Here is a 12,590-nt window from a genome sequence, read left to right as displayed (position 1 = left end):
GGCAAATCAGAATCAGGATTTGTATGATAGTACTATATTTCTCCAGATGTGTACATAATTAGCAAGGAAATTACTCAACTCCAATGAAAATCTCCATCTTGGGAATTTCAAAATGAACCCTTCACAAACTTCGGAAAAGAGAATTACAAAGATTTGTTGAATAGTAAACTTGTTGCAGTTTGGAGTTTTGGACATTATTTCGAGATTTCCTGTCATTTGTACAAATCTACAACTTTTGTACACAAATTCTTACTAAAAATAAAGCTTAGTAGCTCAATGTTTACCCATACGATACGACCACCATGAAAATAAGTTGCAGCAACTGCTACTCAGAAGAGTCGGCAAAATAATTATACAGAAAGATGAAGAGCAAAAGTAGAAGTACAGCTCCCAATCCAAACCCTTCAGCATCATAACCAGAGCCCTCGCTTTGCCAGTTGGAGTTGAAGAAAATGTTCAGTTTTGGATAGAAAACAGTGAGGAAGGAGTTGAAGAAAATGTTCAGTTTTGGATAGAAAACAGTGAGGAAGTGTATTAGCAACAGCAATATGATCGTATAAAAGATTGCAGAAGAGTCAGCAAAATAATTATACAGAAAGATGAAGAGCAGAAGTAGAAGTACAGCTCCCAATCCAAACCCTTCAGCATCATAACCAGAGCCCTCGCTTTGCAGGTTGCGGTTGGAGAAAATGTTCAGTTTTGGATAGAAAACAGTGAGAAAGTGTATTATCAACAGCATTATGATCGTATGAAAGATTGCAGAAGAGTCGGCAAAATAATTATGCAGAAAGATGAAGAGCAGAAGTAGAAGTACAGCTCCCAACCCAAACCCTTCAGCATCATAACCAGAGCCCTCACTTCGCCGGTTGGAGTCGGAGAAATTGTTCAGTTTTGGAGAGATAACAGAGAGAAAGTGTATTAGCAACAGCAATATGATCGTATGAAAGATTGTTACTGGGGCACCACCTTCTTCTTCTTCTTCTTCTTCCTCCTCCTCCTCCTCCTCCTCCTCTTCTTCTTCTTCCCCTCCATTTAGAAGCACAGGAATTACAACTTCAGCTATGGCTATCACCGTGTCGCTGAAGATGACGAGACCGAGGCCTGCCACTATCAGAAGAGGAACCAGTGGTGATGGCCCTTGGCTACTCATCTGTGTTTTGCACTCTAGCTACTCTTTGAGATGAAAGGGGTGAGTGATTTATAAAAAGGGAAGGTTGTTGGAGGTGGGAATGACTAAAACAACATGACAACCAAATTTGGAGAAACATGGCACTGGTTGTTCCATAGAGGGGAATTCAAGGGCCGCTGAAATTAAAAAAAAAGGAAGTTCCCGTGCATGAGATTCCATCACTAGAGAAATTAGAAGTGCGCTATTTACCCCTCGTATAAAAATAGAAACAGAACTTAATACTTAATCTTTGAGAGAAAAACCTTAACTTTTGTCCGAAAACTTAGTCCGGTTGGTTGGTGGGTTGGTTTGCTCCCCACACGAACAACCAGAACTCGATGCTTGGACTAGTCAGGCCGCAAGAAAGAAAGTAATTTCTTATGAATCTATTAGTCCCGGCGTGAATGGTCAACATTTGACCGAACGGGAAAGGAGATTAATTGAGATGCATATAAACTGGCTTGGATACTCTGATCGTGTCGAACCAAAAAAAATGAGTAAAGAAACCTTAACTTCTACAAAGGTGATTTTCGTGATTTGGACCTCTTGGCCCTTAGTGATAGAATTAATCGAGGTTTGATCTCAAAAATTATTACTGTACAAAAATTCTACACATGTAGGTTGTAATAATATAAATATAGGAAAACAAATTACTCAGTACTTGCTTGAGTTGTTTATATACGACGAAAAGGCCGAAACTTTCTCAAGGTCTTATATGGAGAAGTACAGTACTGTTGAGAATGACCTCAAAAATAAATAAAATTATCCCACCAAAGATGGAAAAAGAAAACTTATTGTACACGTTTTGATATTAACAATCAAGGTTAAGAAGTTTGTCTGGGAGCTGAAATCCATACCAAAGCAAAGGAACCACGTACACGCGTGCATATAGTATAATGTATCCTGCCGAAGCACGATAAAATTAAGGTGTAAACTAGCACGAACAACTGTAGGATGTTCAAGCTCATGCTCGATTAGTATTTGAGGAATCGATCTCGGTTCGAACCTCTGAGCTGAACTTATCTACAAGAGCTCGACTACGGCTAACTCGGGTCTGCTCGTGAACAGCTTGGTTCATTTGCAGCCCAACATAAAATGCACGAAATGATGCTCTCTCTGGTAAACAATATTTTACCCTGTTTTGCTTACAATCTCATCTGATACATGGATTTACAAACTGGCCTGAAACACATAATTGACCGACAAGTTAAACCATGCAGGATCCCATTCTATGACAATCAAACCTGCAAATGGTTTTCTTAAAAACCACCACAGAAATCCAAAGGCTTGATCTCAATCCTAAATCGGATTACCAAAACCAAAGGGCACAGAACAATATTTTCATCATCAGCTCGCCGAACATTTTTCAACTAAATTTAGATATCCTGGACTATAGCATTCGGCTACCAAATTACAGTATTTTTCCCGACTCTTGTCGTAGGTTTGTAGCGAAGATGTTGCTCAAAGAAGTTGATCAACTGCCAGAAAACTGATTACAATAGTAATACAGTAGTACGTACAATCTGGTAACTTTCGAGATCCTGACTCATTTGTACAAATCTATAACTTATGTAACACAAGCTCTTTCTGAAAACAAAGCTTAGTAGATGAAGCTCATTGTTTACACATACAACAACTGTGAAACGGAAAATAAGTACTTGACAAATAAGAACCTAAGCAGAACGGGGCCTAGGTTGCACTCCATGCCTATTGTACAAGCTGCAGCTGCTACAAAGAACTACTCCCAAACGTTATACAGAACCAAGAAGAGCACAAGCAGAAGTAACGCTCCCAATCCAAACCCGTCAGAATCATAATCAGACCTCTCACTTTGCTGATTGGAAGCAGAGAAAATGTTCATTGTTGGAGATAAAACAGCGAGAAAGTGTACTAGCAACAGCAATATGATTGGAAGGAAGATTTTTATCGTGGCACCACCATCTTCATCTCCACCTTCATCGTCTTCGTCTTCTTCTTCTCCTCCCCCTCGTAGAAGCAGAGTTAGCACAAATTCAGCTATGGAGGATATCATGTCGCCGAAGACGACGAGACTGAGGACTCCCACCATCAAAAGAGGAACCCATGGTGATGGCCCTTGGCTTCTCATCTTTGTTTTACACTCTCTTGGAGAGTTAAAGGGGAAGTGATTTATATAAATGGGATGTCTGTTGCAGGTGGAAAATGACAAATAAATTTGGACATACATGGTACAAGTTGATGCCTAGGGAGGAATTCAATTTCAAGGGCTACTGAAATGAAGAAGGACGTACGTCCCGTGCATGATTCCGTCACTGGAGAAATTAGCAAGTTGTGATTTGAATATTAAGAGAGACAGTTCTCTACAAAGGTGATTTGGACCTCTCAGCCAATAGCCATAGATTAATCAAGTTCTGATGATCTCAAAATTTGGAAAAATATATATGCCTCCAAAGATGGAAAAACAAAAACTTAGGATGATGTATACGAATTCGCATTTTAATATTACAATCAACATTAAAAATAAAAATAAAAAACCCTGGATCAGAACACATAGGAACATCTGATTAAAAAGGAAAAGAGTGTATATATAGAAACATGAAGTGTCAATATCATGAGAGCAAAAGCTTGTCTAGAAGCTGAAATCCATACAAAGGCAAAGGGACAATGCATACACAGTATTACATGGAATCACCATACAATTAGGGTGTAAAATGGGCTGAGCTCAAACAACTTTGGGGTGTTTAAGCTCAAGCTCTATTCGAGAAATTAGCCTATTCGAGAAATTAGCCTTCATTCAAGCCTCTGTGAACGAGCCAACCAACGGCCAACTCAAGTTGCTCACGTACAGTTAGTTCATTTGCAGCCCAACATAAAATGCACAGATAATGCTCCGGTAGAAATATCTTTACCCTGTTTTGCTTATAATGTCATTTGATTCTTGGATTTATTGTGTCCCACATGTCATACTAATGTCTAACTGGGTACAGCCGAGATGATAAGCAAAACACGATAATAACAAAAAATGTAGCAATCCTATGGCATAAGAAAGGCATGACGAAAACAGCCCATCAGTCATGAGGAGAGAGCCAATTTTGCCTGTCATTGCAACTTTCATAAAACAGGGAAGGGAGCCCTAATAAGCTTGGAATGGGGCAAACCATCACGATTGACACGAAAAAAATCAAAATGGGATCAGACCAGTAACGTCCCCATATCAATCGACGAAAACAAATCCACTACCCCTGAAGCACATAATTGACCAAGATAATCCACACGGGATCCAATTCTCCAACAATCAAACCTGCAAATGGTTTTCTTAAGAACCACCACACAAACCCGAAGGTGTAGTCTCAATCCTACATTGGATTTGCCAAAACCAAAGGGCACATTACTAATATTTATCATCATTGTGGTTAACACTTTACAGCTAAATTAGATAAACTGTAGTATAGCATTCGGCTACAAAATTACAACACTAGGTTGCAGAAAATGACATAATTCAGCTTCTTGTCCGCTCATGTTGTAGGGCTGTACCGGAGATGTTGCTCATAGAAGTTGATCAGCTGCCATCATAAGAAAATTGGTTACATTAATAATAGTACTTAGGGTAATGCCAATGGCCATAATTGAATAGCTATTAGTCTACATTACACTAGGCCATTTTGAATGCCACGTGATATTGTGGTAATTAGGTAACACACAATAAAAATCACAGACAAAAGTAGTCAAGTTTTTGGTTTAAAAGTGGCAAAAGTCCAGAATTTGCAAGTTTATTGCACCACCCACCTACACAACACTACTCTTTCTCTAAACGGGAATCCATAACCAAAATTTGTATGATTACTGATAGTCATGTGTTTTTCGTTAAAGCAACCAAAAAATTTCTCGTTCCCATGGGGTTGAACAATTAGAGATATTTGCCTTTGCAGCATTTGTAGGATACTTGTATCTCCAACCTTACATAACTAGGCAAAGTTACGGCTTTTTTTTTTTTTTTTTTGATCCGCAGGCAAAGTTATGGCTACTAGACACAGCAGCGGCAAGTCCGTAGGCCTGGCCATCCAATCTCACGTATTCAATCCGAAGGAAAAGATTATGATCTAAGAAGTAATTACCAGAAGTGGATCATGAGCCTTGAGAAATTTATTGTCCACCATCACTTCTTTTCCATCGGACCTATCCAAAGGCAATCACAAATTATGAATTTCAGCAACTAGAATAAACTTCTGAGGTACAATAATCCTGCCTTAAAGTGACGTAACTAACCATTAATTTCATGAACCAGCATAATCCCAAATGTTCTAAATGTAATTCTCTAAATGTATTTAGAACAGTACTTGACAGATTGGGATGTCACCAAACAATGTGAATCAATATTACAATGCATAGGTCCTATTCAACAAGCCAACATGCAGTAAACACAATCACTTCGATAAAAAAATGAATAATAGCTAGTGATAGATAAATGTTCATAACCAACCAATCTCAAAGCAAATAAGTAATAACTCTACCAACTCCTAATAGCAAAACCAAATTAAAGCCTTGTGTCCCAGACTCCCAATATACTAATTAGGCTATAAGAATCCATACTGTTATTTATAACCAGGTATTCAGGCCAGTTTACGCGCACCTCGACTAAGAATCCTTACTGTTGCATTTACTCTATTGTTTTGTAAAGTGAAAATTAACCAAGCAACAGCAATATTTCCAATTAGTACTTGATCGGAGGTTCTAAGGATTCCAAAGAAAACCATAAGATTCTGTGTTTAAGGTAATTGTGGATCTCTATGGAAATCTGTCTCACATCTTTGCTACCTTCTCATAACTAACCGGAGCACTGAACCACCACTTGTTTTCGTGATGTATTATTTAATGCATGTAATTAGTGACATATGCTTCATCATAACTCTGGTTTCTCAACGACAATTAATTGTACTTGAAAAGTATTTCAAGCATGATAACGGACGTTTTAGTAGCAGTATACCGATACCTTCTACTGATTGAAGAGAAGATCGTAAGATCTATGTGTTTTAAGGTATTAGATTTCCATGGAAATTTCTCTCTCGTATCTTTCCTTTATTTTCACGATTCTTATCCTTAAGTTGGCAAGGGTGAGAATTTGATTTCAGGATGATGTTTGTCTTAGAGCTTGTCCCACATTGGTTAGTTATAAGCTCATAAACTAGTACATAACATGAGCTAGGGTAGCCTCTCCACTCATCGCCAAGTGGTTTTGAGTTGGACGCTTTAACAATTTGGATGGATAACCCTTCTCTTGAAATGTTGTTACCTCATTTCTACTAATTGGTTGGCTCCGATAATATTTCAATTCTCTCTATCATTCATTCTAATGAGGATTGGATTTCTCCATTTCATAGTAATTTAATTACTTTGTGAAACAAATGAGTTGGCCATTCTTGATAATTTCTCCTTTATCACTAAATGTTTATGGTAACGGGGTGTGATCAATTCACTTTTGGAGGGGATCTTCGCTTGTAATGTACCACTTTTTCTATAGCGTACAAGGATCCAGATACCATTTCTACCACTGAAAGTAGAAGTTCTTAAGTAATCCTCAACCCATTAGAGCGTCATGAGTAACGACCCTTTTAAAACAGAAGGCCTAATCGCAATCTTGGCCCTTGCTGCTATAACATGTGTTGGAGGAATGAGAAAGTTTTTTGAACACTTGAATGTTGTGCATAATCCTTTGGCTTTGTCCCTATAACGATCACACATTTTGCTTGGACAACATTTGTTGGGTGTAACCTAATACTTGTTCTAAAATGCTTTTCATTGACTTTAGGGTTTCGGGTGGCAAGAAGTAGAAAAGGTGTTGTGAATTCGCCTACGATTCTCATTCTATTGAGTTATTAAGTTACAGAGTAAAATTAAGTGTTCAAAGATAAGTTAGAGGATTCACTCGTTATCAGATGGATTCATTGTCAGATAGAGTGAGTCATTTGTTGTTTTCTTGGGCATCAGTTTTCCTACCTTTTTAAGGAACTCCACAATTTTGATGTCTAAAGATTGGAGGACATTGCGTGATTAGTAGAGAGTCAGCGATGACTTTGTCTTTGTATCGACTTTCGCGAACTGCTTGTCCTCCGTTTATTTCTAACTTTGGCCACTCTGCCATAACGCATTACTAAATATCTTTCGTAGCCAATTTGAAGAAGGAAAAAATTGGCCACCCAAAGAAAAAATAGTGAAATGTAAATTAATAGGTTCAGAAAGGAATAAAATGAAGGAAAAACATCTGGACAACTTGGTACGAATAAAAGAAACTATGACAATTTTTTTTAGAAACAAGGCGATATGCAGTGCATTTGGAATTTCGATAATCATCAATGCAAAGTACTAAGTTTTTTTTTTTTTATTCCAGGTGGTAGAAGATTAAACTACCTAAATTACATCAAACGGGACATACGCCTATAGTCATACTAACCCGAGATCAAATAAGTTTCTTTGGAACAAATAATTTTGGCAAGAATTGACCCCATGACCTTCCCAATGAAAGTTTACAAGGGTGGCCAACTAACCTAGTCCTAGTTGGTTGAAAAGTACGATGTTTTAACAGTAAGAAACAAGAGTTCTAGTTTCTTTGGAAAAAGCTTTACTTGTCTAAAAAATGACTAGAAACAACAATCTTGAGGAGATCCAGTAAAGACCTAACCTTTTGTGGGAGTTCTATTTTTTCTCTTTGGTAACAAGTAGGTTAAATTGCCACGAAAGAACAAAGGAGGAGGCAACTCATATATACACTCAGTGTGTACATAAGCTCATCAAATTTCAAAGCGAAGAGATCCCCTAAAGAATCTACCAAAGAAATCAGATGAGGAAACTTCCATCAAGCATCGCTCACACCAATAGAATGTATCAAATGCTCATCCTTTAGAAGGGCGAAGGCAACAAGGGGGGGAGTGGCACGTTCCACCCCCAGGTCCAAAAAAAATATTTTAGTTCTGTATTGCAGAAACAGAATCAGCGTCAGCCGTCAGTTTATAGAACACGGGTATTTTATTTGGTAGTAAGTTTGTTGATTTATGATTAACCTATGAAAATGTGAAATTTTAGGGTACTATGAATAATTAACCCTAGAACAACTTTTTCTTTTTGGTATTAACTATTAAGTATGTTAATGGATCATTAATCTGTACATTGTGTACTTTTTTAGTATTAAAGAAAGATAATTAACCTTAAAATATGTGCACATTTTTCTATTTCAATTATATTGATTTGGGCTGTCACCTCCAAATTAAAATCCTAGCTCCGCCACTCTGACTTTTAGAAACCTTGCAATCAAAAGATAAACACAAATTCAGAGAGTCTCCCCAAAGGGAAAAAGAAAGGGAAATGAAACTTCTCTTCGTGGTCTGTAAATGGAGATCTAAGGAACGCCCTCTTTCCTAAACCTAACAAAGCTTGCTATACAATCTATGTTTCTAAGAACCAGGAAATCTATGTTGACAGTCATGTCAAAAGATAAGAACTCTCCCAAACAAAAAGATGAAGAGTATAAATCTAAATGACATGCTTGCACGAAGAGCATCTCGGATAGGATAATTCATGCAAAAAATATTTTCCACCATCTGCCGTGCGACTTACAAGATTCCTTATCTTCTCTTCAAGACATTGGCTCCAATTTTTGGTCTAGAAAGGAAGCTCAGTACCATTCAACAGATTAGGAATTCATACCAACTTTATTTGTGCTCTTAGACCTTAACTTAGTCTGCAATCCATAGGAGAATCAAATAGTGCAGACATCTTGGACTGTGAGATAAACTGATGTTCTGTAAACTAGTTCCATTCCTTCTCACTAATAAGGAAGGCGTTACGGAACATACATGAAACTTATTATTTTTTGTGTTCCTCTTCAACGAAAAATGAGGTGGTTGACTAATGATGTCTCTCCCAAGAGGCAAACGCTTACGGCAAGATATGGACATTCCAAATAGATAGCCAGCAAAGTTCAATGTGGCATAAGATGGAGCATGTATTGATTCTGGATAAGCCCACTGACATACATTTTAATCTAATCCAAAGCTCCCTGCAACACTACTCAGTTGTATAGAAAAAATAAAAGGATATTTAATAGCCAAAAGACTTGGAGTGAAAGCTAGATGTGATCACAAACCTCAAAGCCATGAAGGTTACGCACACATCACGAACATTGTTTATCACGGAAGATGAATAGCTTATAGGCTTTATGATCTCGGTGATGGTAGGCATAGTTCTTAAGTTATCAAAATTACTCTTGTGATCCAAAGCATTCCCTACAAACTCAGGATTTCCACCCCCTTGCCATTCAACTCTACCACAAGGTCCATTAGTAGTTCTTGCCATGGCATTTTGTGCCTCCTTCGGTTCACAAGGTACTGATTCTTGTTTAAACCTCTTGACAGAACCAGACTTCCTTCTTCTAGCTCCAGTGGAGCGTCCAGGTGGAACCTGATCAAGACAATCAACTTTTGATTGCCCATTAGCATCTCCTTCAAAAGCATAGGATTCTTGGTAATTTACTGCACACTTATCTGCACTTTCCTGATTCCCAGCCACTGTTCCTCTAATTTTATCTACACTTCCCTCATTGGCAGCCATTGCTCCTCTAAGATCACTAATCTTTAAATTCAATTCATGTTCCTCTTTTGTTTCTTCGATTTGTGAGGAAATTGCTCCAAACCCATTCTCCTTGGCTTGCTTCAATTCACAATTGTTGACACCCCCGAAATATTTCACCCCCTCATTGATCTCAACTTGCTTTGAAGATTCAACATCATTGACACCCCCAAAATATCTGTTCCCATCATTGGCAATGTTTGAGTCAACAAGAGGACCCATGGGCACCGGTTCGTCAATAATCCTGACTTTGAAAGACGGTACATTATAGGTAGCTGCCGCAGGAGAAGTTTGCTGCTTCTTCTTGGGTTGAGTATGTGTACCCCCATATTTCCGCTTTCGTCTACGTGAAGACCTATGTTTCCCCGATCCCAAGCTTCAACCAGAGCAAGGAAACAAAGAAATTGGTCTCAAACAAGGATATAACAAGTACACAGATTCTCATCCAACTTAATAAGCAAGAAATAATCACTAACTCAATGATAAATCATGACCTAAAGGGGGGAAATAGAGGGAACCTCTCTTCAAATGCATCAATGATATCAGAGCAAGATAGAAGATTCTCTATGGGCTCCCAGGTGTTAGCAGTCTCTGGCCAGCCACGCCTTCAATTGATGTAAAACATCTATAGTCATTAGTAACACTGATTGACAATACACTAAACATATCATATCATTTCAAAGACTAGTGAAGCCATCTCCAATCCTTACTCTGTTTCATCAACAAATTTAATTCGTTAATTTGGTTAAGAGCGATCGGATATGAATCTCTCCAACAGAACTTCACCGCATCTTTCGAAAAATTCACAACTAATCCCAAAAACCCACTTTATCATTTTGTATGAAATAATCGAATGCACCATCACACTAATATTTCATCAAATCTTATCCACAACTCCAAGCTTATCGCCAAAAGCATCTTTCACCACATTTGGTAGAAAACTTTATCTTCCTTCATTTGATCAAAAAATAGGTTCTTTCCCACCACTTCAGCAAAACAACCGGAGCTCTTCTTTGCCCTTTTCTCAAGAAACTCTGAGTTTTTGAACATTTTATGAAAGACTGGAGATGCCCTAAAATATACACAAGCATAAAAATACACATAAACATTAAAGTTAGGGCACGCACCACTTGATGAGATACTGAACTTCACCCTTTTTTGCAGCATTCCACAGACAACAACACAACCAAAATCAGGTTAAGAGGAGGTAAAAATAAACAACAAAATCAACCAAGCATTGCCTAAAACACGATTCCAAAAACAAAAAGGAAACAAAACACGAATATCTTAACCAGACCAAAAAGTAGAGAGCTTTTGTACCTCTGTACCGAAATTCTCTGTACCTATGCACCGGTACATTTTCGGCCATTGGATCGCCTATTAACAAAACCCACACAATCTAACGAACATCTCGGTATAGAGGTACACCGATTTCTTGGTACAGAGGATCTCGGGTGGCTTGTGTGTGTGTGTGTGTGTGTGTGTGTGTGAGAGAGAGAGAGAGAGAGAGAGAGAGAGAGAGAGAGAGAGAGACCTTGCGAACCCTTTTCTTACGCACGGCTTCAATCTCGTAAAAGCCTTCGGCGAGCTTGGGACGCTCGTCGGCCTCTTCTCCGCCGTCTTCAATTTGGAGGGCGCCGAATTCGTCGTCGTAACCCTTCTCTCTCTCGTCCTCCTCCTCTCTCTCCTCCTCCTCCTCCTCCTCCTCGTCTGCCTCTTCGCCGCCGTTTCCCTCTACTCCTTCCGCTTGCCGCTGCTCCTGCTCATCGCCTCCCTCCACCACCGGCTCCGGCGCCTCCGTCGCGTCCGCTTCTCCTACGGCTTGGTCGGCGACGGGAGGCGGTGACGGCGGCCGAAAGGTGTCAGTGGGAATACTTTCTTCGCCCATTTTCTTCTTCGCTACCTTCATCTCTCTCTCTCTCTCTCTCCTCTCTGTCTAGCTGTTCGCTCTCTCTCTCTCTCTCTCTCTCTCTCTCTCTCTCTGTGTTTCGAACTAAATTAATACAGCTGGACGAATGACTGTGGTTATGGAATTTTAATTACAAAATTCCAAATGAACAATAATACTAATAATACACAATACGTTTTTTTTTTTTAATCCGCAATGTACAATACGTATACTTACCTAAAACTATAGGAGTATATGTGTACATTGGATAAAGACCTACTTCTTAATCATCCGATTATGGATATCCCACACCACAAATATGAGGTCATTCGTATCCTACGATTAAAATGTGACCTAATGCACTTCAGTCTTTTTGAAGTCACGAATAAAAAATGTTAGCACAGCAAAAATTGTGCACTCGACAACATTATTTTTTGTGGGATCCACCTATAATGTCGGTCCCATATATATGCTAAACATACTAGTATACTAATCGTATCGTAAAAGACATTAATATCACTAATAGTGCATTGCGGGTAATTTTCAGGTAAAATTTCTTTATACCTAGTATTTCCCAACTATCATACCTGGGGAATGTTTTGGATCTTCATCTTGTTTTGGACCTCTACATGCAAAAAGTAACATAGATTAGGAACAACTACATCTATGTATTTGTTTTCAATGGGTTTTTCAGCCTCTATTGGATCTTCGAAATTAAAGAAATAAAATTTTAATGTTGTTCTTAGTGTGTTGACCGTGTTGAGATAAAATGCCACGTTATTCCGAGCTGATTATGATAATAGAGGGTTGTTATATGCCATTGATTTTTTTTCCTTAACTGATAATTAGATGTAGTTCACATTACTTTTATGGCTCAGAATTATCCGAGATACGAGCAAGTTAAGCCGAAAATTGGATTATGAAAAAGAAAGATGT

At 38.5% G+C, this 12,590-nt stretch overlaps 1 protein-coding gene across 2 annotated transcripts; it reads right to left on the bottom strand.

The window, feature by feature from the left end:
* Nucleotides 1–4,367: 4,367 nt before the first annotated feature.
* Nucleotides 4,368–11,761, bottom strand: LOC131334230 (chromo domain protein LHP1). 2 transcript variants are annotated; one of them, XM_058369156.1, is made up of 6 exons: nucleotides 11,301–11,761; nucleotides 10,894–10,919; nucleotides 10,261–10,371; nucleotides 9,285–10,142; nucleotides 5,263–5,323; nucleotides 4,368–4,710 (listed from the first exon to the last, which is right to left on the bottom strand). In XM_058369156.1, the coding sequence occupies exons 1-6, from the start codon at nucleotides 11,673–11,675 to the stop codon at nucleotides 4,663–4,665; spliced, it is 1,479 nt and encodes a 492-aa protein (XP_058225139.1). In that variant the 5' UTR covers nucleotides 11,676–11,761; the 3' UTR covers nucleotides 4,368–4,662. The 2 variants fall into 2 exon arrangements, with proteins under 2 accessions (XP_058225139.1, XP_058225140.1); XM_058369157.1 differs by having other exon boundaries at nucleotides 10,285–10,371.
* Between the last annotated feature and the right edge of the window lie 829 nt (nucleotides 11,762–12,590).

The sequence above is a fragment of the Rhododendron vialii genome, chromosome 7a (genome assembly GCF_030253575.1).
Source record: "Rhododendron vialii isolate Sample 1 chromosome 7a, ASM3025357v1".
NCBI lineage: Eukaryota > Viridiplantae > Streptophyta > Magnoliopsida > Ericales > Ericaceae > Rhododendron > Rhododendron vialii.
Note: the sequence above shows the minus strand (reverse complement) of the source record. Positions and strands in the feature narration are given on the sequence as shown.

What these genes read in the sequence shown, in the direction of transcription:
- LOC131334230 (XM_058369156.1), bottom strand. Translation starts at nt 11,675, where the DNA reads ATGAAGGTAGCGAAGAAGAAAATGGGCGAAGAAAGTATTCCCACTGAC. An exon ending in CCTCTATTTCCCCCCTTTAG is followed by an intron (nt 10,143 to 10,260) that starts GTCATGATTTAT and finishes CTCTGGTTGAAG; the next exon opens with CTTGGGATCGGGGAAACATA. An exon ending in GTAACCTTCATGGCTTTGAG is followed by an intron (nt 5,324 to 9,284) that starts GTTTGTGATCAC and finishes GCCTTTGGATAG; the next exon opens with GTCCGATGGAAAAGAAGTGA.